Raw genomic sequence first — 27,823 nt, forward strand, 5'->3', positions numbered from 1 at the left:
CTCAGTTTCCCTCACCTGGCTGTCAGCAGAATTCCTCTCCCCCACCCCCGGCTTTGGTTTAGTCAGAATTTGGCCAGCCCCTCTGCACAGAGCCGAGACCCTTCCTGTAGGATCCCTGTCAACACCTCCCCCGTCTTCTTATTTCCAACTGTTTCAGAGATAAGCTGAGCTCGGTTCAACATTTGGTCTCCAACGCAACAGAGCCAATGCTGCCTGCCATGCCCTATCACTCATCAAAGCAACAGCATCAGCACAGTCATCTCTTGCAGTTTGATTGCAAAACCTGAGATATTTGGTGGGTTTCCTTAAAGGCTCCACGCCCGCAGCCAGCTGATTACATGATAATCTCAGCATTCTTAAAAATTCTAGTTCACAGGACTCCAGAGAAAAGCTAGAAAATGTGACCCCCTAACAGTGCACTAATAAAGAACTCCATTTGCCCTGGTATTTGTTTTAAATCTCATTACTCTGGGGGCTTGCCTTCTGATCTTCAAGCTCTTGAGGTTGGACCCTACATCCATTCAGGAACAATCCAAGAGCAGCCAGCTTTAGCTGATTGCTGGCTGGTCCTTTGGCCATCCCCGGCATGCTAGCTGTAAGGACAGAATCGAGTGATTGAGGCTACACGTCTACACTTGGAGCTGGGGTGTGATTCTGAGCTTGCGAGAGACATTCCCACACTAGCTCATTAAAAATACAACATAGTCATGGTGGCCAGGAGGGCCTAGCCACCCCAGTGCGTATATAGCATCTCTGATAGGCACACACAGGGTAGGGAGGTAGCACCCCCACCTCTCCTCGAGCTTGGAATCCCACCCTAGCCCATTACTCTATAAGCCGGGGAGTCAACTCTACTCAGAGCTCCCCAAGTATTACATGAACCTGAGGAGCAGCAGGGGGCGCTGCAGACAGTACAGCAGCCAAAAGGCTTTTGGGCAAGGGCAACAGGCCAGGTTTGGTGAGTTATTCTTCATCGTGAGGTGGCAGCAGTTGGGGGCCCAGCTCCAGGATGCTCAGGGCTCTGTAAGCCTATCTGGGGGCTGGCTGCTCACCGGCTGCCATTGCCCCGGAGAAGGCTCTTGCACCAACAGCCCTGAAATGGTGTGACGGGATGATGAGGCAGCAACACAGCACTGGGAAGGAGGTGGAAGTAAACACAGAGGAAGACGAGGACCAGTCTGCTGAAACAAGTAAGAACTTGGACTATTACAATGAAGTAAACCTTTAAATAGAAACTCTGTAGAATCTAACAGATGAAACCAACATCTGATGCTCTAAAAGTTACCTTAGAGACTGAGATCCTTTCTAGTGGATTTTTAAAACAACCTCTAGAATTCAAAGAACTATATTATTGCTAGAGAACAGAATAGGTTGGCTCATAAGGGCTGTTCCTTAAAAGGAGCCTAATCTGATATTCACAGCGACATTCCCAATGTTCAGTATCTGTCTTTTGCTTGAAGGGAGAAAAAAAACCTCATTTGTATTTCAGAAGAGGCTTTGATCAAGAAATCAGATCAGAGTTTGTACAGAAAGCCATTGTCACCCCATTCACATACATGATTTGGAGTCCATGTCTGTTTCAGCCAATGGCCTGTACTAGTTGCGTGGTACCTAGTCTCCATTTTCCTACGCACTGTTCTCGGCCAATACAGCAAAGCCTGTCTGCCTCCATCCCCACCAGCTCTTGACATTCAAGCCAATAAGTGTAAAAACTTGCCAGGCCTCCCCTTCTTTCTTTACAGCTGAGCACTAGGTCCTCCCAGCCTGGGGTGCTCTATAGTCTTCTGGGCCCTTTGATACCTGGGAGTACCTTCCTTTGTTGCACTGTATCCGTGCTCCCTGGGACGAAAGCCCTTGAAAATCTGAAGAGTTGGATGGGAAAACACATTCCTGGCACAGGGCAGCCAGTGCTCCCCCAACAGTTTCCCCCGTAAGAAGCTCAGGGGCTCTCCTCTAGGAAGAATTAGGTGTAGGCTAACCAAGAGGTATGCTGGCCATGGCGATTGGTAATGGTATCAGCCTAAAACCTTTCAACATGCATCAGCACAAGCTGCAGCATAGGGACATGGAGCCATTCACTTTCAGGGTGCTGGTTTGAATCCATGGTAGTACTGTCTGAAAACTGTTCCCATTGGATGCTGATCAGTGGTCCCCATCCAATGTTTAGATCCAGCTTGCGTCCAAATTCCCATAATTCATGTATAAAAACAGAACAAATTCCACACATCCCATCACATGTGCACTATTAACCATTTATTAAATCCACCACAGATTATTTGGACGGCTATGTAAGGCATATGGTTTTCTGCATTAAGAGATTATTCAATAGGTGTATCTTTTACAGGACTGGTTTTGCCTCTCTATACTAGTTTAGAGAGATACGTGTCATATGCTGACATCTTTCCTCTGCCAGAGACGTAGAAAAAAAGAGAAGGCTGCTCCTTTTCAAATCATATACAAGTTATATAATAACTTCCAAGCCCAGCAGGAAAACTGGTTACTATCTTCCATTTAAATAAGAAAAACAAGCACGCACTAAATATGCTACATAAAACTATGGCATTAGCACTTGTGCCCGTTTCCAAGCTAATCTGAAGGCACTAATAATTTACTGATATAAATACAAGTGGGAACTGGACAACCTCTGCTTTTATACTTTTGCAGATCTGGGTAAGATTCATCTCTATGCTGCTGTTGAAAAGCCTCGTGTTGGATGTATCCCAGTCACAGCCACATGCAGCATTTGCTGTGACCACAGGAGGGAGGAGCCGGACCTTAAGAGGATGTCAGTTGGAGTCAGCTGGTTTGGTGCAGATTGGGAGAGAAACATGGGAATCTTTGTGGTTTCAAGAGCATGATTTTAGGTGCTGATCTTTCTTAAAAAAGAAGATTGATAACTTAAAGTCCATATTGATTAATTACAATTTAAAAGCAGGATTCCACTGAGGCATAAGAAAGGCATAGAGCGCTGTAAGTTGCTCACAGAGCAACAGTAAGCTTAAACAAATGAAGTAATAATAAAAAGGCTTGTACCAGGAAAAGTTAGTTTAACTCTAGGGCTTGGTGTAAGTTGGTCTGTCTTTTATATACACACATGGGTTGGATGTTCCCCAGCCAGACACCACATCAGATACCATAACTCATCACAAAGCTACTGCAGACAGCAGTATGGAGATGTCAGTTCAGTAGGCCTCACTGCTCTGCCAGTTCCCCCCAGGTGACAGCTTGGTCCTGGAAGCACTTCAGTTCTCTTGAGGCATTGCCCTCTGTTTGTCCGGGGAGCACAGGGGGAGGCAGTCCAATAGGCTGCATGCACAGGCCAGGGAACGGCAGTAAAGTTCAGGCAGCAGTAGCAAATGGTGAGTTTCTTCATTTCAGAAGCCATGCCCAGGAGAGCTCATGTTTCCAGCACTCTGATGAGAGGGAGGGGCTTGGGTCCAAGGGGCTTTGCCAGCCTTTTACTACAAAACAAAGAAAGGAAAGTGCTGAGGAGCTGATCAACCCGATGCATGGGAGCTATGGCTCAAATTCTGAAGCATGTCTATCAATCTGGGTTCTTTAGGCACTCTCTGGATCTATCTGGGTTATTATATGCCCCCTCACATCAATCTTTGATCATCTCCCAAATATTCATGCATTGAACCTCCGCCCCCGTGAGGTAGGGATATTTCCCCATTTTACTGTGTGGGGGAATGGAGGCCTATAGAGACCCAGGGACTTGGCAGAGGTCAGACAGGCAGGCAGTGGCAGAGCTGGGAACTCCATCCCCATCTCCAAACCAATCTAGTGGCCTAGCCACCAGACCCTCTTTCCTTCTAGGGTTTGTTTTCTGAAGTCAATTCCACCAGTGGGCTTATTGCCAATATTTTTATCCAGAGTTAGGAAAAAAAAATCTCATGCTTAATTAAGACGGTGGCTCCCCTAACAACTACACTACAATACACATGGCAAAACGTCTGCTACAGCAACAGATGACTCCTAAGATAAACAGCACTTTTCAGCCACTAAGATCATTAGGCAATCCTAACACCTGCGAGGTTGACAAGTCTTGTACCCCCTTTACAGACCAGGAAACTAAAGCAGAGGGATACGATTGCTTTGCCTCTTGCTAGTGCCTTCCATCAGGGGCCTGGGTGCTTAACAGTGAATAAAGCTTCACAAGCACTCCCACAAAAAAAAGTATCTCCCTATTTTACAGATGGGGACACTGAGGCACACAGAGTGAAAAAATGACTTGGTACAGGGCAAACACAGAGGCAGTGACAGGATCAGAACCCAAATCTCCTGCCTCCTAGGCCAGTGCTTAGCTCACACCTCCCTGCAGGAGAAGCAGCTTGAAGTTGGACACCACAAAACCTGGCCTCTGCCTTCCTCCACACGTCAGTGCAGGCCACCTGCTTACCTGCTCACGTACTCTGATTTTGAGCGAGGTCTGGTGCTATGGTTGCCAGGGTTTGTTTGCCTCTCGATCAGGTGCTCAATACGATCGTGCATCTCCAGATTCTGAAACACAGACCAGACTAAGATTTCAGTACAGTCTGGGGAGAAAGGCCAAAGTGGTGGCATGGGTGGTGGCATAATCAACTCCAATGAGCAGAGCACTATATCAGCAATCCCCATGTGTTATCGGTTTACTACCTTCCTAAAAAATTGTTGTGAACAGCACTGATGGACCATCATGGTGGTACACACTGGTGATGCGTCTACCACAATTTGGGAACCTGTGCGCTATGTTAACCCTTTGCATCAGAAGACCACATGGCACAATGCTGGACAAACAATAGATGCAGGGAGTAAAACTTGCCAAGGACCTGAGGTCAACTCATCTTTGAACACACTGCATGTTAATTAGGGGCCCAAGGATGAGTCGGGATGGGGAAGCGCAGATGAATTTCTTGGGGCTTTGTAATTCACCCTCCTCCATGCAAACTGCAGCCTAGAACGTGCTTTGATGCTTTTATGATCCAAACAGAGCTCATGCCCCAGTATCCCCGCCATCAAGGTTTCAATAGCTTGGCAGTTCTACAAGAAGATATGAGATTAATCTAAAATCCAAGTTACATTCATATTTACAGTGAAGTGACAAATATATTCTGCTGGTCCAATGGCAGCCATTTAAGTTTTCTGCCTTCAGGTTCAAGAAAAGGGTGACATGCACTCAGGGCCCCATTCTCCTCTGCACTGATTAGCAAAATGCCAAGGCACCATGAAGGGAAGAGAATGGTTAAAAGCTGCCAGCACATGCTCAGTTTTAGTGGGAAAGGAGATCAATGTGACATTCCAATATCACGGACCCTGGAATGCAACTTTGCATTTTGCAATATTATTATTGGCATGTACATGCCTTTTGGACGCCATCTTTGCAAATCAAATGAAAGCTTCATTGCTATGGAAATGTGCTTTCTGAGACTGTTCCGGACTAGACCGAAATTGTGGCTGCTGCACTAATCCAGCTTCACTACAAAAAAGACACAGCAAAGCATAAGAAAATGGTTCAGCAGAAACCATACAAACCTACAGACTTTCAACTCTAGCATGATCTGTCCTTTCTTGTGCAACAGGCACATTGCATGCTAAGGTCTTGCCAGCGTCTCTGTCACCCTGACTGGGTGGCCCACAGTGCTTGCAAAGCAAAAGCAAAGTTCATGCCATACATTCCAGTTAGTTGTTTCCAACGTTAAAGTGACTTGCAAAATAATCATGTGACATATTTCAAGTTTATGGGGATAGATCTTATCAATTATCGGTTAAAGCAGGCTTTATCTCCAACATGCACTTTGAGAAAACAAAAGGCCTATAAAAGCAGCTCAGTTAATCTAAGGAAACAAACATACCTCAGCTTCCAAATAGGCAACTCTCTCTTTGAGCTCCTGAATAATCACATCCTTCGCCTGAATCACTGTTTTTGAATTCTGGAGCTGCAAAGGGAAGTTAATCAAGATGACTAAAGACATCTCAGACGTGCCTATGCTAGACAAGTTATCAAGAAAGCGGGACAGATTTAAACCTGCCGTCTTTTCAGATTAACGCCAAAAAATAATATTCACTACAGGTTTTACGTCATTTTAGATCAGGGAAAAGGAACTCAAAGTTCTGGGCAAGGGAGTCTCAGACCTTGGCGACGGTCTAGAATTAACTATTTCACTGCCAGAGATCTATTGCTGGGCCCCACTGCAGACAATGGGCCAAATTCACTGCTGATATACACAGCAACTGGTTTTATTTCCAAGTGACTGGTCTCATCAGGCACCCCCGTCCAATTCCCATCATTGCGACTGTTCCTTTAGAAGACCAGACCTTTCACACCTGGCTCCCTTGAGGACCATCACCACACTGGAGGGCAGCAGGGTGGAAACTGCTTTGTGATATTTTCAAACAGCTCCCTCTGGTAGACATTCAGAACCAAGCTAAGAGGTTCTGTATGGAGTTCGGCTCATGCTAACTCAGCCAAGAGACACTGAGCACACTTTGCACTGCCTTGGTCCGGTTTCCTCCTCCCAATGAAAAGCAAGCATTGCCTTTCCTTAAAGATGGTCTCAAAATAGTTTTATGGCACTCTAGTCGAATTCTGCATACTCAGCAATCTTTTGTATTATTTGTATTCCTTTAGCCCCAGGAGCCCTAGTCATGGGCCAGGCCCCCATTGTGCTCAGCGCTGTACAAACACGGGGGGGAAGCCATTCCTTGCTAACCCCTGGCTCCATGGCAAGGCACTCACCTGCTCAATCATCTGCCGGACTTTGCGCTGCTGACTCTTCAGCATGTCATCGAGATGATGGATCTTCTCCCGCAAGGTGGCAACTTCCTTCTCTAGTTTGGCCGACCTGGGAAGGAGACATGCGAGTGAGTCAGAAAGCCATCTACCTGATTAGCAGAGGAAGAAAGAACTGAGCATTTCACCATAGACATCTCACCGGATCCCCTAATAAGATGCTGCAGAGCCTCCCTAAAGCTGTGTTTACTCTGCCATGGAAGTCAGTGTCTTCTGTACACATGCATGAACCCCAGCCACTTACCAGAAACGGATCAGTAGTAATAGGTAGAGACAGTAAAAGGGAAATGGGGTTCTATGAGACAATGAGTCCTAGAGACAAGACAGCTGCTCCAGACAACAGGTGCACCAACAGGAGCAGAGACTGAGTGGAGGGACAGAGGCCAATGATGTTAACTGAGCAGAGAAAGACAAGGCCTCAGTTTACCTGGAGTAAGGTGCTCTAATAAACCAAGGCCACTTCCACTTAGATCCTGGAGCAAACAGGAAGCTAGTGGAAGGAGCTGAGACAGGAGTGGCGTGGCCAGGCTTTGGATGCGAGAGTTTTGCTTTTCCAAACAAGGGTACTTGAGGCCTGTGCTCAAACTCTAAGGAAGGGGCACAGCAGGTTGCAGTAGGAACATCAGGATTAGTCATCTGCTTGAGAAAACCCTGACATTCTGCAAGCAGCTACATCCGCCCTCCACAAGAATGTGAAGTCATGCCCCAGCGAGCTGCCTGCCTCCTGGGTTCTCTCCCAAATCGTTGACTGTTGGGAAGGAGTCTTGGCATCCCTGTCCGAGGCTCAGCCTCACCTATCCTGTTCGACAAGCTTGTCATTTTGCAGGCTCCTCAGTTTCTCCAGCTCTGCTTCACTGTCTTTCATCCTCAGCAGCAAATTCTGATGTTCCTGCAGCAGATCAGAAGACAAGTTACAACAGAGGCTCTGGCCTCTCTTTCAGGGCAAACACAAGGCATCAGGCTCCGTAGCACTGGGCAGTCCCAGGAGTCCACCTTGGCTTTCAGCAGAGAAGCTGATCCTGCAGCCCGTATCTCATGGAAACTTAGTGCTCATGAAAGGAAACACAAGAAGAGGGAAATTCTCCATTTACTTACAGGACAGGGGCGGCAGCAGTGCAAGTTTCCCCCACACCACGCTCTACCACTGTGCTTCAACCTTGCCCTAGATGGGGATAGGGGAGCTCAGTCTCCATGGCTGGCTCACACCTTCACCAAGGATGCCAACACAGGTGCCAGCTGTGCTAGGGGTTACCACTACATGGACACTCATCCCCTGGAACTTGTTACCCAGAAGCCATCAGCGAATGGCTACTCGGCAGACAGCTGGCACGTTTTCTGCTGCTGCGGAGGCACTTGTGCTACAACAGCGACACCCTAGAGCTGATCAGCATCCGGCACCCTACGTGTTGCAAGCACTCAACCCTTCAGCGAGCACCTGACAGAGCGGCCAGGCCACTTAGGCCATCAGGCAAGCCCCACGTTGATCTCTAAGCAGCAGTACCTTCTCCATCCCTGACATGAGCCTCTGCAGCTCCTCCAGCTTCACTTCCTTCTCCGCCATGCCCTCCTCAGCCTTCTTCAGAGCCGCACTGGTTTGCGCCACTTCTTTCTGGTACTGAGAGGTCGTCATCTGCAACACAGGACACAAAAGAAAGATGTTTCTGATCCTCACCCAGTCAATAAAGACTGTGAGGAGGCCTCTCTGAGTGACTGCATTTTAAAGATGGGATGGCATTTTTCGTCTCGGCAGGTGTATTTTGCTGAAGGAAGCCAGGCGTCCTCTGGCCAAGAGCCCACAGTGCGAGAGAGAGGAGCCCCGCGACAAAGCTCTGTCTTTGAAGCACTTCAGACGAATGGATGCGTAAATCCCATGGCAAAGGAGACAACAATCACCAAACGCCAGAAAACGCATCAGCACTCAGCCAGAAGCGGGATGGCCGTTTACCATCTCATTTCACAGATGAACCACTACAACAGCACAGCTGCACTGCACAGCTGCACAGCACTTCAGCATAGACACCACCTATGCCGACCAGAGGGGTTCTCCTGTTAGCATAGGTAATTCACCTCCCGGAGAGGTGGTAGCTAGGGCAATGGGAGAGGTCTTCTGTCAACCTAGTGCTGTCTACATTGGAGGTTAGGGAAGCTTAACTATGTCATTCAGGGGGTGGATTTTTCATAGCTATGCCAATGCAAGTTCCCAGTATAGACCAGCTCTTAACACCCAATCCCCTAGGCCGTAGTTTCTCAACCTGTGATACGTATGCGAGACACAGGCAGGGAGTACTCGAGGGGGGGGGGGGAAGAGAAGGGGAGGCGGGCAGCAACTGCTGACTTCTGGGGAAGCCTGGCAGCAGCAGCCCACTTCCCACCCAATCCCAGATCCTAGCTGGGAGATGTACAGCAGCCCTCGGCTTCTGGGGAAGGCAGATGGCAGCTCCCCTGCTTCCTGCCCAGTCACAGCTTTCAGCTGGGAGGCAGGCGGCAGCTGCTACAGTCCCAGGAAGCCGGGCTGCAGCCGCCTGCTTCCTGCCTGGTCCCAGCTGAGTGGCAGGCGGCAGCCACCGGCTTTTCAGGAGCCTTAATCTGCACTTAAAATTTAAGCTCAACCTAAGTATTCTACCTGTGTTTCCCCACCTGTTAGTTCCTTTAGCTCTTAATCACCCGAACACACATCCTGCTTTGGAGAGGAGGGCAGGATTCCCTCTAGGAGCACACACACACACAGGGGTAATGGGATATTTCTCTTAGATAACAATTCACTCAAGTTCCATGAAAGGAAATGGAGTCTGGAACCACTGAAATGATGGAACTAAAACCTAAAGTATCCCCCCACAAGGACCCCTCATCCCCGAGAGCTCATTACATTTAATGAAGTCTCCATATATACATATGTCAACATGACAATGCCACACTGCAACCCAGATCGTTCTTCCTAAACAAAAGGGGACCATTAATCCCCAGAGCTGGGGAAAGGAGCACCGGGAGACATCCTGCTGTGTCAGCACCAAGCACACAGGAAGTGTTATTTTAAGTTACTTTCACTGCAAAATCTGCTTACATCCCTAAAGCAATATCTAAATACAAACACAGCTGGGTGAAAACGAATTCAGCCACCATCTCATAAACCTGCCCACATGTTTCCATTTCATAAAAGTTATTTTATGTGAAAACATGGTGGGATCCCTGCTGCCTAGCTTGTGCCACATCCCTTTACCACCAACACGTGATCTTGATGTAACAAGCTAAAAATTTATCTGTAAGAGGAAGGATTGTGTTGTGGAGAAGACACTGGACAACAGATCTGGCTGGCTTCAATACTTGGCTCTGCTTCAGACTTCCTATGTGACCCTGTTCAAGTCACTTCACCTCTGTACCCCACTTTCCCCTTCTGTGAAATGGAGATAATACTTCCCTAAATCAAAGTTTGTTCTAAGGCCAGAAGGGATTACTGTGACCGTCTTAGTCTTACCTCCTGCGTAATGCAGGAGTTCTACCATTTGAACAAGGACTTGAACCCTGGACCCTCAGCTTAAGAATCTGATGCTCCACCACCTGAGTGATCCAGGCAATTCACTGCAACATGCAAGATGCTTATATGATTGTGATGAGCACTAGGACGTCCTATGTACGTAATTAACAGGATAAGTAGAAATTGGAGGAGGCTAAGCAAAAATGGCCAAAACACCACTTGTCTTAGCAAGCACTTTGCCACCATTAAAGTCATTACAATTTTACCTTTTGTTTAATTAACATTTCCTGGAAATAGCCATTGTATAAATTAAGACCAGTCAGTGAAAATTCCAATGCAATGTGTTTACTGATTGTACATATTTAGTTAATCTGTAAACTGTAAAGACATTAATGGCAATCACCAGGTTTAATTTAACCTTTCCACCTCGCCTGGGGAAGAGGCTGGTTGGGCTGGCTGGTGTGAACTAGCCACCATTTTTTAAAATCTATCATTGTTAAAAGCCATTCAAGCCTAGCTACTCTCTGGGTTTAAAACTACCTTAAACAGCATCTCTTCAGAAGCGTCCCCCAACCACGCAGGCCAGCACAACTGCATAACCCCAACCTGGTTTCAATTGTAATGTATTCTTTGTATTGTGCTTTCAGCCAGGAGCCCCAGTTATGGATCATGGCCTCATTGTGCTAGGTGCTGTACAAACCCACAAATGTGGATGTTGCTAACAGTGCCTGGAAAGGGTTAGCATATCTCAGACTGTCGGGGGGGGGGGGCGGGGGGGGAGGAGGAGGGGAATTCATGGTTGAAGGACTCATTACTACTGTGTATTCACCTCAAAAGCTGTCTTGTCTGACTGATGTCGCTTCTCAGCCTCCTGCAGTTTCGTGAACAATCTCTTTGCTGTCTCACGAATTTTTTCTATGTCTTCTGCTGAATAATCATCCTCCTGCAAACACAGCATGAAAGCTTTATTTGTCTCAAGTTGGACACTAAGAACAGATGCATTCTTTTTTCTGCATGTGGAAGAGCCAATAATATTATAAGTTGTTGGCCAAAAGTAACTACAAAAAAGCTGCAGAAGTTGTCTAAATAAAACTAACAAGTAAAAGAACCAATTCTCAACCCACACAGTCAGTTTCTTGGGGCCCTTAAAATAATGCATTTTCACGTGATTTTCTTCGGTCTCCTTTCAGACCCTGCCATGGTGTTTTCAGAATGTTGCCATGAGCCACCCTTATGTACTCCAAAACCACCAAGTCATGACAGCTTACAACACTGACTGATTACTGAATCCTGCCACCCTTAGTTATGGCTTTCAAACTATTGGCTAAGACCTGCAGCATTGTATTGTGCCAGTCTGCAGTATGGAATGCCACTACGGTAGAGACAGGCTGAGTTTGCAGAAAACTGAGCAATATACAGCTAACTGCACAAACTTCAGACCAGATGGACTCCTTAATTATCCCTGCATCCAAAAGGCTCATGTGAAAAGGACCCTTGTGCTTGCAGAGATTTAAAAAGAATGTGAGCTCATTACCAGAGCAGCTGGCTTAATTGCATGTAAAAATCAGACAACTTCTAACCAAACCCGGAACAGTATCAGAGAGCTTTGGAATGCAAGGAAGATCTTAGAGCAGTTATAGGTTTGAAGTTGCCCCTGAAGCGAAGATTTAAAAGAAACCAAATCTAACAGCTCAAAATATAGTTTCTTTTTTTTTGTTTCATACCTGATCCTCCAAGGAGTTCCTATGCAAGCCATCAGGGTACCGCCAGATTCCATTCTGTTTTTCTAAAATTACCTATTTTAAAAAAAACAAAAACATCAAGAACTGTGACCCTCCCTCATAAAACCAGACTCAGACGTTACAGACAGAACACTTCCATCAGCGTTATCTTTGTATTGCTGTAACAGCTTTAAAAAAAAAAAAAAGCAATGTATTCTTTGTAGCAGGTTCAGAAAGAATGAAAGTGCACTAGTGCATTCGAACAGCCAATACATTTAGCTTGCTGAATCCTTCTCGTTTGGTTCACATATTTCTCAGTTCTTCCTCTAAAGAAGGTCTTTTAATGGGCTTTTAATCAGCCATGGGGATTTTATTTCTAGGCCATATTTTGCTGTTACTTTTATCGAAAGGTGGTATCTCTCCCCTGGGGAAGGGAAGTGCCGCTGTAAGTTGACTCAAGAAATGTTCCTGTTACCTTTGCACATTGCAGGTTAGGCTTAACTTCTTGTCTGCTCTCAAGTTTACTACTTATATCTTCCCGCAGCTTCTTCAAAGAACTTCTAGCCTGGTAAATGCAAGTCAATTTAGCTTCGTCTGTATGGACAACAGTGTCAGTTATTCTTTTCAATATACATCAAACGCACATGTAGGTTAGGTCCCAAAAACAGGGTGTAAAGACATTACATGCCAGGATTTGAGGTCAGACAAGCAAGCAGATCTTTGTCTCGTATCAAACCTGCCACTAAAGTCCCTGATTTACTTGATATTCACCAGCAAACAGCATTGACTACAAGTGTCTTGCTGTGTATAGTTAAAGCTAAAGTATAAAGGACAGAAGAGGGACTACCAATGTGTATGCTGATTTTTCATTTACGTTTAATTTTCTTTGGAAGAGTACATTGAAAACTACAACAAACAGAAGTGACTAACAGATCCTTGTTATTCCATACATCTTATGCCCATGTGTCTTCAGCCATATGGGAGTTTACTGACAAGTACACGTCTTGAATTGCACCTGTGATACAGAATTAGTCACTAGAGAAAATGAATCCAGTAACTTTTACAGGGTCACTACCCAGCGATAGTGACATCAAGGCTAAAATGCTGATATTTCAGCATTTACTTTCTGCATCGATAAACACTTTTCATACAAGGACCGCCAAGCACTTTCCTAGCTTTAAAGCTCTCAATCCCCCTCTGCGAGATATGTATTGACTCATCGTAGAAGAGAAATCTGCGGCACCGAAGAGCCAAGATCATACAGCAAGTGTGATTATGCTGCGTGGCATGTGATATCATGATGACACCAGTCACTGATTCAGGATTCTTATAAAGCACAAGAGCTGCTTCAACTATGGTAATAGGTAAAAGGCCTATTCTGCAGAGTTTTTCTATGGATATAATATATTCTATGGGTATAATAATTATGTCTGTTAGGGGTTTATTTATTGATATAGTTATACCAGTACAACCCCTAGTGCAAATGCAGTTCCATGCCTATTTCTGCTATAGCAGTTTTCATCAGCAGTTCTCAAAACGCTTCAGTCTTTTAATGTATTTATTCTCAACACCACTATGAGGTTGGGAAGCATTAACACCATTTAACCGATGAGGGAACTGAGGCACAGAGAGGCTAAGTGACTTTCTTAAGGTCACACAGAAAGTCTATGGCAGAGCAGGGCATTAAACACTCCCACATCTTAGGCCAGTGCCCTGACCATTGGACCATCCTTCCTTATTCTACTGGTATAGCTTATTCCCCTTCCCATACAGACAGAGTTAAAGTGCTACAACTTGTGTTTAGATGAGGCCTAAGTCACACCATTAACATGACTGTTTCTTGAAACTTGTCACTTATACCAAATGCACATCACTGGAAGTGAGGGACACCCTGACCAATACACACCCAATGAGAACTCATTGTAACAAGTGAAGAGTGGTTAATAAAATTGAAATCCCAGAGACTTAGCACATGCATTCCAAGATTAAAGCATCTTGGTGACTTGGAGCCATTGCAATTTATCTCTAATAGCCAAGACGGCTAAAGCCTTTGTGCTTTTCAATTAATTTCCAAGAGCTTTCAAACAGTCCAACCAGGTCTGTAGTATGATTACCACAGTGAAGAGACAGCAGGAAATATTTTTATTTTCTTTGGGGGAAATGCATTTGGGCTGAGAAGCTAGAAGCCAAGATTCTGAAAGATAATGTAGAATGGAGGCATAGGAACTGTCCTACCTGCTCAGATGTTGGGCTATCTGACCTAATATCCCATCTCCCAGAGAAGATGCAAGAAACCCCCACAATAGACCATTATGGAGACATTTAAGTTTCATTTAAAAGTGAAGCCAGACAGACCAGCCTAGACCCCACTACTGCAAAATATGGAAATGGTTTAAATTACAACCAGCTATCTCCCACCCGCAACCCAGTCCAGTCCCATAACGGCCGCCAACTGGAAGGGTTAACCTTTGAAGTGTCTGACATCAGACTTCCGTAGGCAGGTGCAGCCTTGCCTACAAAACTGCCTACTAAGAGGCGGCTCTGGGTGACATGCCTGGGTGTGGCTGGGGAGAGCTTAGGCAAAAGTCATGCAGCTCTCACACAGCTGACTTGCACTTTATCCAATGTAACACTGCAAAATGCCTCTACTCTATGGCAGTGTTAGTCTTAGGAAAAACAGCTACACGATTTTCTACTCTTTTTTGGGGGGGGTGAAGGAAGATTCCTGTATGCAAAGAGAATACTTCTGCCATGACACAGATACTTCAAACATTGCCACTGGAAGCTGAGGGCACCAAAACTTGAGATAAGCCTCCAACAGGCAGCTGTGAATCCAGACTTTCGTTGGGTTAAGTCAGCAACACATTGTACATTAATTCTGAAACCAAAAAGCTACCTCTTGCATGTAACGAACTTCGCTTTTCAGCTGACTGACATTCTTTTCATGCTTCACCTTGTCCTCAGCCCTTGCTTTTAAGTAAACCTGAGTCAGAAAGAAACAACGCAGTGAAATAGCTGTTCAGTTACAGAGGAGACAAACCAAAATAGTTACAGTCAAACAGTCAGGTACATTGAGAAATTGAGCTCTCGAACCCCTCTAAGATCTTCCAAGCCCCTTTTCCACCTCTAGTCCTTCCTTCATAAGGATACTGTAGCTGGGATTTGGACACACAATTCCCATTAATTTTAATTGGCCACCCAAATCCTTTATCAGGCTTTGAAAACGTCAGCCTCTAATTTGACCTTTTCAGTAGAAGTAGTTGATTATAGTTACTGCCATCAGTTTTTCCCCCCTAATTAACTTTTATTCACTTCCTGATTTTTATGTTCGGATGATTTTAAAGCATTTGTTGATTTCTCCACGATCTCCCTTAGGGTTCACAGGGTGTGGGGCCTAAACATTCCTGAGATGCCATTTTTCTTTTGAATTTTAAGAGTTCCAGTTTATCAAGTTCATTCCATTAAACCTGGGAAAGTTAGTCCACAATTCTGCTGAAGTTAATTTCCTGGAACAATGCAAGGTTTCTACATTTAAAATTAGCTTCTCCTGAAAGAAAACCCACTCTGCAAGCATTGCCACAGGCTCTCCTACCCAATTAAGGACACTACTAACCATGCTTGCAGAGATTCTTTGTTTGCACAGCCAAAAAATCTAGATTTTTAGCTTATGTCTAACATTAAACAAGATTAATTTAGTCTTAATGCATATTATGTTCCCCTAAATTAATTGTGAAAATTAATTATCCAGATGAGCTGGGAACCACAGTTAACACTAACCTTGATGATTTCCTCGTGCCCATCACTGGATTTGATGCATTCTGAAGCCAGTGAATGGCCATTAGTTGATCTGTTGGCCACCATAGCAAAGGCCTTTCCAACAGGCTGCAAAAGATAACATAGTAAAACATTTAGATATTGAGATGACTTGTTTGCATATCTTGTCTGGACCTAGCACAGCCAGCTTTCTAGACAAATAAGCATCAAGCACTTATTAGAGGAATGCTATGTAAAATGCAGTCTAGACCCTGTGGGACAGGGACTTTTTTTTGTTCTGTGTTTATACAGCCCCTGGCACAATGGGGCCCTTGTACATGATAGGGACCCCTAGGAGCTACGGTAATTAAAGGATGCTCCTTTAATCGATTTGCAATCAGTAAATACTGATGCAGCTCAGAAGAGGAAGTTCTCTCTAAATAGCAAGCATAGCATAGTTTGACTATGATCTCTTACACAGTTCTTTCCCATACAAAAAGTTATTGTGAACAATAGCTTTTACATATAAGCCAGAACAGAAGAGATTACTACTTATTTTTAAATTGCTGGTTTTTAACAGCCCTTAGCATGGAGTCCTTTGATAAAATTCAAAACGTATCACAGAAAAGTAGCAGTGATTCCTACACAGAGCAGAATGTTCATGCCTGGAACACAACATACCTTTTGTTTCACCTGATCACGTCTCTCCCCTGGAAGGTCATTCTGCAACGTCAGCCTTAGCACTTTCACACTGTCCTGTAAGAAGGATTCCAGATTTTAATTAAAAATGGTTAATGTTGCTCCATGGTTTAAAATGTTTTTTGTATCCATATCCAACATTTGACATAGTTAAATACAAGTCTCAAATACCAATTTACTTTCTTTCCAAGGTCAGATGATTGTCTGCATCAACATGAGGGCAAGTCCTGTCTATAACTTTTTGATCTTGATTATAGTCAATGTAGTAAAATAGTTAGTATTAAAAAAGGGAGGACTTGAAGTGAAAATTTCTTTTAGAAAATAAATACATTGTTACAATAGGAGATTGGATAGCAAAGCCCCAAATAGAACTGAGGAAGCATCCCTGGATTGAGGAAGCAATCAGATGACCTGGTAATGATTATATTAGTCCCTAGGCCGGAAAGCCTGCTCCTTGTCATTTTCTGATACAAGCTGGTCATTTAGGGGTTGCCATAGATCCAAGGCTACTTCTGAAAGTAACTGTTCTGCATTAGCACCTTCCCTCAGATGGGAAAGACTGACACATTTATCCCTTCTTTTAGCACTTTGAAGCTAGCCAACTTCACTGCACTCTGCATGGAGGTTGAGAACCCCCAGAAATTGAAGCTGTTGCGGATTGCATCTGTCCATTTAAGCCATGCTTTCCGCCAATAGTGTATACCACCAGGGCTCTGCAACCTGCCTGCCTATTATGTGCCAAGCGGCACATAAGATGATTGGCTTTCATCTATGAAGCAGGTTTGGGACCTGGCCATCGGAGAGATCTCTCAGTCTATGCCATAGCTTTGACCAATATAGTCCGAGGGCTCTCAGTTTAAAAAAGCGCTGGTTGCCACTGGTGCACTCTCCGAAGGTCTGATAGACTGGGAGAAGGTCTGTGCCAAACTGAGACCACCATCTTGCTTTGTAAATGCCATTTATTTTCAGGATCCCCACAACCCAGGAAAGGGGTACAGATGCAGGATCTGCTCCCGAAAGCAGGCCCAAGAGACCCAAAGCTTGGAACAGAGACCAGTCACTACTCAGAGACAAGAGTCCAGCAGTTGGGTCCACTCACAACAGAATGAGCATGCTGCAAAGCCCATCCCTTCTCCGAAGTTTAGGAAGAAGTGGCTGGGAGATCTAGGGTACACAAACAGCCCCTTGTTAATTAGTGGTGGGGGTGGTAATTACCTATTAGATCAGACAACCGGAGTTAGACAGGGTGATCAATCATTTTGAAAATCCAGATCAACCGATGTGCACAGACAAAACTTCATTTAATGTTTGTTAAGGCTGCTCTATTCTCCTTCAACAACATTTTCCTCATGGACTAGGAAACAAACAGCTAAAGTCAACAGCCACACTTTTGTTTCTCTGCCTATCCCAGTATAAAACTTAGCAACTCTGAGCACTTACTATTCTCCTTCCATGAACACCCAAGCCTTCACAGGCTACCATGCAGCCTTAACTGACATACACACAAAGAAATGTTAAAAGCAGAATTCACTCTGAAGATGATTTTCTTTTTGTTTTCTTAAAAATAGAACTTTTAACAAATGTCTCCTGAAAAACACCTGTCAGATTGTCTAAGTGTTCTTGGTCTTGGCTCTGTGCAGGGGGCTGGACTAGACCTCTCTAAATCCCTTCTAGCCTGCCATTTCTGTAATTTTACGGCTCCAGTGTTAGGAATCCAATATTGAGATTTGTGTAAATAGAACTGTTGGAATTTGACAAACCCACTGACACACACAGATGTAGATTGCTGCATATCAAATGCTCTCAGACTGGCACGGTGCAAGTCAGTTATAAAATAAAATCATTACTCAAATTCCAAAACAGGAAATTATGCAAAGCTCCATAAGCTAGATACACTATAATTTACACCTGAAGTAGTGTAGAATTTCCATGTATATTCTTTACAAAGGATTCTGAAATAAGCCATTCAGTAGGGATCCAATTTCAAAAACCATTTCTATTTCCAAAATACCTAAGTATATTACTCACACAAATTTTAACTATGCTATTTTGTAAGTTTTGTTTTTTCCTGGTGTTAAGTACTTAACATGTATTTCCATTTTTTTCCTCCTGTTAAACCCAATTCTCTGATACAACCTTAAGCTATGGCTTCATTACCACTGATCAAATATTTAGTAATGTTAACACATGTATTTGTCTGGGACTTGTACTCCAGCAGATGTTTACATAAACATGATTAAGAAATTATTCTGAGAAACCAATTATATAACAGACAAAAAAAGAGTGGCAGTTAACTAAAAACAGAGGTGTGCTTTCAAAACAGTTCAAGTTTTAGTCTAATTTAAGGTCAATGGCAGAGTTTTACAATGGTGAAAGCAATTCTGTAGAAATATATAATCAGTTTTATGGAATATTTCACCAGAAACTTCCTTACATAGAACGTGTGTATGAAACAAATGAGGCAGTTGCATTGCAGAACAATTGGACTAACAGGAATCCAGTCCAGGTCACAATAAGACAACCCCCATCTGGAACCATTTTCTTACCACAGAGAGACAAGAGTACATCAGAATACTGACTGGACAATCTATATTGACCTTCATGTTGGCTAATTTAATAGGTTAGTTAGTATATCACATGAACTAGAATTTAATCCACAATATGCTGCAATTAGCTACTTACAGAAAAAGTAGGCTTCAAAAAGTGCAGTTAAACCTACTTGCAATAAGAGGAATGTCTAAATACATAGGTGCTTTTGAAATCACATCCTACAATGCTTGCCCAGGCAATTGGGTTGCATTCCATAATAACACCTAAGCAACCTAAGAGTAGAAATTCCACTGACTTTCCTTGAATCTTGTGCTCCTAAGTCTTCAAGCGACTTTGAGTCTCCCCCTAAATACATCAACTTCTACTTATTACAGGTGATCTGCTTTTTTAAATTCATATGCAATCACTTGACATATCTGATAGTGCAAGGAGTTTTTTGATACAAAGTTTATAAACCATTATGTTTATCAATAAAAGTAGGTTCATCTTTAATTCATAGCAACATGTTTGTCTCATTTAATAGGTTTGTACAGCTCAGCATGGCAGAAACAGGTTAGATCAGTCAGCTCCTTGTAAGTGAGGGAAAATTTCTTGAAACATACTCATTTCCCTGTCTCATTTGGAGCCTTGTTTACAAGTGCAAGATTCTTCTCCACAGAAACGACAGAGTGAAAGGCACCCGGATGGGTTTTAAGGTGTCACACAGTGTGAAAAGTCATTTATACTGCATGCCTAGAAGTTGGGATTCCTTAAACAATCTTTCAACAGCCTGTCTCTGCAGGGAGGAAATGTTTTAAAAACTGTCTTGCTGATGCTAAAAAGCTGTGCATATGTGCTACAATGCAAGCCTAGTATTGTCTGCTTCAATGCTATATAAATTTGCTACAAAAAAGGACCAGGAGTGACTATTCCTATGACTTGCAGTCCATGGGGCAACTAATTAGCTACAGAGCTGCAATCACTGGTCTTGGGCCTGGTCTACACTACACAATTAGGTCTACGTTAAGTTGCTCTACATTGCCTGATTATCCCAGTGTCTACACTGAGGCTTTGTCCCACCGATGTAAGCACCCTACTACACTGACATAGTAATTCCATCTCCATGAGAGGGCGAGGCAGCATCTGTGTTGAAATGAATTACTTACATAAGCTATTAGCCCTCTGGTCATTTTCACAGCTCCATATTGGAGTGGAGAAATTGACAAGAAAGCTGGGCAGCTAGAGCCCAGCAACCCCCAGCTGGGAGTAGGAAGGAAGGGAAGCCCTGGGCTCCCCCATCCCTCTGGGCCAAGAACCAGAAGGTGAGAGCGGGGGGAAGGAAAGGGAAAGCAGCTGGGGTCCTGGTGGGGAGCTGCAGAGCCTTGGCTGTCAGCCACCCAGGCTGCCTCCCTTCAGTCAGTTGAAGTGCTCCTGTTGAGGATGCGCACCACCGACAGAAGCAGGGCAGTGCAGACATCAGCCACCGCAGTAATTACGGAGGTGGCTGTAAGTCGACCTAACATAGGTCAACTTAGGCTTGTAGTGTAGACGTGCCCTTAGTAATCCTTATGGCTGAAACTCAGGCCTTGTCTATACTCGCACTTATGACAGCAAAACTTTTGTCACTCAGGTGTGTGAAAAAAAATCCCCAAGGGATATAAATTCTGTCAGCATAAGCGCTTGTGTGGATGGCGCTATGTCGGCACTCCTGCTGACATAGCTACCGCCACTGGTTTAGGTGGTTTCATTGTGTCGGCAGGAGAGCTCAGTGCTCTTAGAGCAACACAGTAAAATTAGGCCTAAATTGTGCCACAGTAAATTAGGCCTAACCTAGCCTCCGATCCAGAATTTTTGGTTTTCCAGAGATTTCCTAACCAGCTAAATGCACAAGCACCTCACAACACTCTATGCGACTGCTCCGCAACTGCCTCTCTTGGGTACATGTGACGTAAATTCAATAGTGATTAAATGTGCAGACAAAAACAAAAATCAGAGGGACTAGGGAATAGAGGTGGATTGAACCAAACTGCAGAGCCACCAGGTGCTACTAGAGCAACTGAGGCCATAAGCAACAAAGGGGAGTGAGTCCATGCTAATCAACATGAATCTGAACATCCAAGAAATGAACAGCACGGACACAGAATGGGGGAGAGCTAATCAGCCAGACCCACTCATTGCACTGGAGCCTGCTTATTTTCATCATCCCCTTAATACCCTCCTTTCCAACCAACAGGTGCCTCTGGCTGCCACAGGAAAGATACAACATTAAGATGGAGATGCTTGAAGGGAGGCTAAAAACTTTCATCATAAGTAGCGAGCCACAAAATGGAAGTTTGAGAGCCATTACCCCTAGAGCAAAGATAGCACAAACAAAAAATCCTTGTATAATGCTCTTTGGGAGGAAGATGTGCTTCAATCATGGCAGGACCTAAAGAAAACCCCATAGATACAAAAATGGTAGACAATAATTCGGTGAATTTTTCCCCACAACCTTTCAATTTACAGCTTAAATTTCTACAGTGACATTCTGTTACAGCAAATAAGAGCCTGCTCTGGAATACCTGGTGGGGGAGAAAAGGAAAAAAATTATCTATGGAAAAAATGTTGACAGTGACCACAAGCTATGATTTAACCCTGGAGAACTGGTATTGTCTCATAAATAACATTCCTAAAGCGGGGCTGGCACTTTTAGTCATCCCAGCTATAAGATTCCATGCATTCTTTAAAATGTTGTCAAACTAATCTCTCCCAAGTAAGTCATTTGAGAAGTTTGGAGCGGACACATTACTGATATGATGCAAGTTTAACAAAGCTAGACAGACCAGCTCCATGAAGCATACCTAAACTGTGGGCAAGTATGGATCCATCACCGCTTGGGTCAGTTTCTAAATAAAAGTGCCTCACATTTTTAAGAAGAGTTTCCTAAACATAATTCAAACAAATGTCCTGAAAATTTTGAAATAGAGGCATGATCTGGTCACTCATTCTTTCTATGCCCTTTCAGAAAAGCAGAGACCTCTCCAAGTACACACAGCATAATGTTTTAATTTCTGTTGCTATTTGTACTAAATGAGGATTAATCTACAAAACCGCACAAATTTACTCTATCACTAACATTCATTTTGCATTGAATTTCTGGTAGATTTCCTTGTGCTTAAGTTCGAGGTGTCATGAGCATAAAGAAACCTTTCCTGGTTAAGTTAATTTACTGGGAGAATAAATCCATGAAAAGAGGAGTTGGAAAAAAATGCTGAAATGGACTCTCCTAGCATGGCCAAAACTTGCTGCTGTAGTATGTACATTCAGGCACCTATTTACTTTGTAAAGATCCTAAGTGAAGAGGAGACCACACACAGAAGTCTGCACTAATCTCTTCCCTAAAGAGCCAAATTCAGCTCCTCCGGAGAGACATTCTCCACTAACTGCAATGAAGTTAAAGTAGGGACGAATCCCACTCATCTACCTTCCGGCTACATTTAAAATTATGACTGTTGATTTCCCCCTCCTGCTCTTTTAGAAAAATGAATTACCACTAACAATTTGCAAACGAAGGAAATACATATTACTGCCCCCAGTTATTTTCCACAAGAGGCAGAACACGTTCCTTGTAGCATGACAGGTGTGTGAGAGTTAGTGCGTGAGTGCTATGTATTCCCTATTTTAAAAACCTCATGTTTGGAACAAACCTCCCATGGCAACACCTTAGTAAATATCATATTAACCTTGAGCCATTTGTTGCATAAAGATTATGCAACTTGCCACATTTTCTTTGTTTCCAACACACCCTGAATTGCACGTTTAGAGCATTTACTACAGAGTTCATGAATTAAGAAAGAGCCAAAGGAAGCCTGACAATTTTTATACCATTTTCTCCTTACATTTCTGTGAAGAACCATCTATAGCTAGGGGAGATTTATGTGGGTTGGTTTGTTTTTTTTTAAATAAAAACTGGCTTCCCTGATCAAGTCTTTATTCTGAGCAAGTGGCAATGGTGGAGTGGTCTGATTTAAGAGTGTGAAATTCTCAGATTCTTCAATGCATAAGATTTAAAATCATCCAAATGTAGTCATTTCCCCCCACAATGTAAGGGAACTGATGTTGAAGGGGAAGTGAAACAGGGTCAGTAGCTAAACTACGTTTCACAGTTTGAGAAGCCCAATTGTAGAGCTCACTTTGTGATGGTGACAGTCATTGCTGTGAAACGCACTAGGAACAAAAATAAGCAGGAATACAACCGATATGGATGAGTTAATTAAAAGAAGAGATACAGAGCATTGCTCTGCAAAGTATGTTTCAGCTATCTATTCCCAAGAGCATCCAGAAACAATAAAGTTAGTCTAGGAAAAAGATAAGGTTAGTGGAGAATTAAAAACCTGAGTTAGAGACAGAAAATTATGATCTCTAAAGAAGTGAATGGTGTGCTACATAAGAAAGGATGGTCTTTTTTGAAACCAAGAAAGAATGCCTGAGACTGAGAGCCAGGAACCTATGACACTAGCACTGATTCACTTGGTGATGACTTTGGACAAGTCACTTCATCTGTGCCAGTTTGTCAAATGGGAACAGGACTGACCAGAACGGTACTGTGAAGAGTAATTAGGTAATGTTTGCCAAGTGTTCAAGACGCAAGGTGTTACAGGTTGCTTATCACTACAGTACCACACAATATGTTATGCAATACACGCATAACACCACAATTGTTCCATATATGGTAGGAAAGGGCTTCAGGGAGTTAGGATTCTCTCATTAGAAGACTCAAAAATGAGTCACCATCAATAGGAACAAAGGCCCGGGGACTGATACTGGCAAGGAGAATGAGAAACTGAACATGAAACAATTAAAGTTCTGCTGAACTGGAGAGAAATCCAGTGTATATTTATAGGAGTCATGTTTTTCCAGGCTGGATTTCTCCGCAAGACACTAAGAATATAGCTTCTTGCCTAATATATTAATACAGTAGAAAAAAAATTGGATCAATTGACTGACACACAGGACCAACTGTGGGCCTAAAATGGACAATTTGGTGTGTCTGGAGCTGTGTCTAGAAAACGTGGGGTTCTGGAAAACCCAGTTTATCAGATGCAGTATATTTTAACTTCTGCCTCATCACTAACCCAAAGAACAAATATCATCTATATCAAGAACTGTCAGCCACACCAAGAGCTGGCATTCCTATCAATGAAATCTCCTGAAAGCAATTTAGAAGGACTTTGAACAAAACAAAATAAGAAACACACACAAAACAGAAGCTATATTGTAAAGTGACTAACTAAAACCAGACCTGAAGAAGAGCTCTCTAAGATCGAAAGCCTGTCTCTCTCACCAACAGAAGACGGTCCAATAAAAAATATCACGTCACCCCTGCTTTTGTCTTTAACAACCAAAACACATTTACTACCAGCAACGGGCTGAAACCTAGATTACGCTGGAGATTTTAACAACAAGATTTGAATAATGATTACCCTGACTAAAAGCACATTAAACTCCACATAAAGCACACAATTCCATTAGCACAATCTGGATATAGTTATTTAGCATCTGTATCATATCAAAACCATTTGCTGTCTGTATGATTTTTCCCACAAATGTAGTAAACATTACAACACCCATAACTGTGGGCACAACATCAAGGAGTGCTATATAAATTGTACATTTATAAATATTAAATAGATAAAGGTGTAAGCAGGCACTGATTCTTGTAGTATTAATTTCTTATTTGTATCTAGGTCCTTATCCACCCCATCATCATAGACCTAGAGTGCCTGAAAATTCTTCAAATAAAAAAATAAACCAGACAGTACAACACTAGTGAGGGTGGTTAAATGTTTCTGATTAGCCTAGAGAATATTCTGATCTTCAAACCCTGCTGACAGCATTTAACACTCGAAACACATGCTTGTGCCACAGGAAGAAAAATGCTAATTTGAAAGCAAATAAGCTTATGTTAATACTAAATTACAGGACATAATAAACACTATCATTAAAGTATTTTGATAAGAGTTCAATGAGGCTTCTAGCATTTTTACAAGCCAAAAAAAATTAGCAGAAGGGAGAAAAACAAACCACCTTATCACAGAACTGCAACTGTAAGAAATTGAAACAAAGCTCTTATTGCTCGGCATTAAGGTCTGATAACCCGCCCTTTCTGGAGCAGCCTGCTGTCTATGGCAGCTTCATGTCAACAACCAAGGACAGCTACAGAAAGGCTTTCTGGTTACTGGAGTTTCCATAACCCTCCATTAATTCCAGGTTAGGGCCTTCCCGCTTCTCCCCTGCAAAGGGCTGCCCCCCCGTAAGCATCAGGGCAGGGGTCTTCATCTAACACCAGGCTCCCCATCTGGAGTTGGAACCAGAGGTGCCATGGATCCCTTGTATCCTGCCTGCCACCACAAACCACGCCCAAGCCCAAAGCCACAAAGTCACCTGGGGTGAGACCAGCTGGGGGAGCCTCCAAGCACAGAGGGTCCCGCCTAAAGCAATGAGGGGAGCCCGCAGGAACTGAGGGGAGGGGGCCGCAGAGCCAGGGGGACGGGGTGCAACCAGCTGGGGGACCCCCCCCCAGGAACTGGCGGTGCCCGCAGAGCCACCGGGGGGAGGGGGGGGCCGCAACCAGCAGCAGAGGCATGGAGGGGCGGGCTCGGCCCCGGGAGCCCCAGGAATGGAGGGGCTCCCCATGGACCCGCAGGGAGCCAGGCCCAGCCCTGAACACTCAGCGTGGGGGGGAGGGGGCACTGAGCCTGGTCACCCCCATGTAGGAGCCTGGGGGCGCCTGACCCCTCAGGGGGGTCCCCCCCCCAAAGGGCTCCAACCCCACAGACCCGGGGGGGAAAGAGGGGGGAGGGGAGGCGCTCACCGGGCTCTCGCCGTCCGGCTGCACCTCCACCAGCGTGCACACGCGCTGCGCCCCGCTCATCGCTCCGGCTCCGGCTCCGGCTCCCACCCAACCGCCACTACACAACGGCCGGCCGCCGGGCCCCGCCCTCACCAGATATACCGGCCACGCCCCCCAGGCCACGCCCCCGCTGCCGGGCTCGGGCCTTCGGCTGAGCCGGCCCCGCGCGCCCCGCCCCGCCCCCTCACGCGCCGCCTCCTCGTGAGCCGGGCGCGCGGCGCCTCGGGGCGCAGGCAGGGCGGGGTCTTGTATGTAAATGTAGTGCACCGCGGGTCGGGGGTTCTTACATGTAAATTAATGCAAAGTAGGCCGGGGTTTGTGTACTGATTAAAAGAAAGCAAAGCGGCGGTTTTGCATGTAAATAAACGCACGGGGGTGGGGGAAGGGTCAGGGTCTTCCAGGTGAACTAACGTGCAGCGAGGGGGGATCTTGCATGCAAAGAACCATACCAGGGGGTGGGGTCTTGCATGTAAATTATCGTGGGGCGGGGCGGGGTCTTGTGTGCAAATCAATGTACGGGGCGGAGCAGTGTTACGTTTGCAATGTGTACCAATGCAGGGGGCTGGTTGTTAATTGCGTGTTCTCCTCTCGTTACATTGGCAAATAAAAGTATGTTGTTTTAATCATCATATCCTCTCTTCCCCAGAACTGCACTGGAGATAATACATAGTAATTAACGCATGTCATTTAATTGTCAAATTACGAAATTCTTTAACATTCTTATCTGCTTATTTGCAGTGGGGATTATTACATGGAAAAATGAATGACTATTATTTGTGTTTTCTAAAATAGTTATCCACAGGAAAACTCACATTTATACATGGTTTGTAATGTTTACGTTAGTTATTTGGTGAAGGGGGAAGCTGCATTTAGAGTTTACAAGTGGTTTCCAATGGCTTTAATTGGAATATTGCATGCAAAAAAAATTAATGCCAAATATCATGTGTTTTCAATACATGTCAAGAAATTATATGAAAATTAATGCAGGATTTTTCATTGTGATTTCCTGTCCTTTGTACTGGAAGGTATATTACATGCAAATTGATTCACATATTTTTAATTGAATATATTGACTTGCATGCAATGCATCACCTAATTTTATGGCTATTATTTTCATTATAGAGGCTATGCAGTCTATGAACTTCAAGAACTTTGCATTGGATTAAAAGTCATGCCTGACATGACTTTTAATTGTTTTCCAGGCACTTGCTTTGGAGGGATATTTAAGTAGCTTTAGCTGCTGCAGCCCAGAACAAGAAGGAAGGGGTGAAGATTGTGTCCTGCAGAGTATGTCGAAGAGAAGTTTAATGGCAAAGCTAGTTAAAGAAGCTACAGAAGTCAGCTATATTTACTTCTGGCAACTCTACTGGAGTTGCTGCCCCATTAGCCTATCTCCTGGGATCATTCTGGAGTTTTGCTTAAGTATCTTCAGAAAAAGCTAATTGTTATTTTGATCTCTTGCCATGTGTTAACATCATGCTTCTTTAGCACCTTTTCAACAAAGGATATTAGCTAATGAAGCCTCACAGCACGCCCTTGAGATAGGTACAGGTATCATCCCCATTTTATAGAGAGGAAACTGAGGCACACAGCTTGTGACTGATTAAATACCCCGAGTCACTCAGCAAAGCTGTGACAGGGTTTTAATTTTTAGAGCCACATTCCTCATCCAGAATCAGCAAAAGAACCTCGCTGTCCCGCCTCCTAGGCCTCTGCTCTCACAGCCAGACTGTGCTCCCATCCCGAACCAATAGCAGTAGAATCCAGGAGTCCTGATACCCGCTCCTTTGCTCTAGCCCAGTGGTTTTCAAACCGTAGCCCAATCAGCACAGAGCTGCAGCCCATGTGACATCCTCAGGGCCACATAGGTAGTGTGTGTATATATATATATGTGGTCTGCATCCTGCATCCACACAATAACACATAGCTGCATATGTGGCCCACAATGATAAATAGGTTGAGAACCACTGCTCTAGCCACTAGGC

The 27,823-nt window shown here is 44.2% G+C and overlaps 1 protein-coding gene across 3 annotated transcripts; it reads right to left on the reverse strand.

Moving 5' to 3' along the window:
- Positions 1-2,231: 2,231 nt before the first annotated feature.
- Positions 2,232-25,942, reverse strand: TUFT1 (tuftelin 1). Of its 3 annotated transcripts, none has more exons than XM_067569522.1 (13): positions 25,800-25,942; positions 16,400-16,474; positions 15,743-15,847; positions 14,862-14,948; positions 12,441-12,530; positions 11,969-12,040; positions 11,074-11,187; positions 8,274-8,402; positions 7,567-7,661; positions 6,719-6,824; positions 5,835-5,918; positions 4,415-4,503; positions 2,232-3,461 (listed from the first exon to the last, which is right to left on the reverse strand). In XM_067569522.1, the coding sequence occupies exons 1-13, from the start codon at positions 25,857-25,859 to the stop codon at positions 3,398-3,400; spliced, it is 1,170 nt and encodes a 389-aa protein (XP_067425623.1). In that variant the 5' UTR covers positions 25,860-25,942; the 3' UTR covers positions 2,232-3,397. The 3 variants fall into 3 exon arrangements, with proteins under 3 accessions (XP_067425623.1, XP_067425622.1, XP_067425624.1); XM_067569521.1 differs by having other exon boundaries at positions 4,403-4,503; XM_067569523.1 differs by lacking the exon at positions 12,441-12,530 and having other exon boundaries at positions 4,403-4,503.
- Between the last annotated feature and the right edge of the window lie 1,881 nt (positions 25,943-27,823).

This window comes from Emydura macquarii, unplaced genomic scaffold, assembly GCF_026122565.2.
Source record: "Emydura macquarii macquarii isolate MOO-44397 ecotype Brisbane River unplaced genomic scaffold, CSIRO-AGI_Emac_v2 contig_2924, whole genome shotgun sequence".
NCBI lineage: Eukaryota > Metazoa > Chordata > Testudines > Chelidae > Emydura > Emydura macquarii.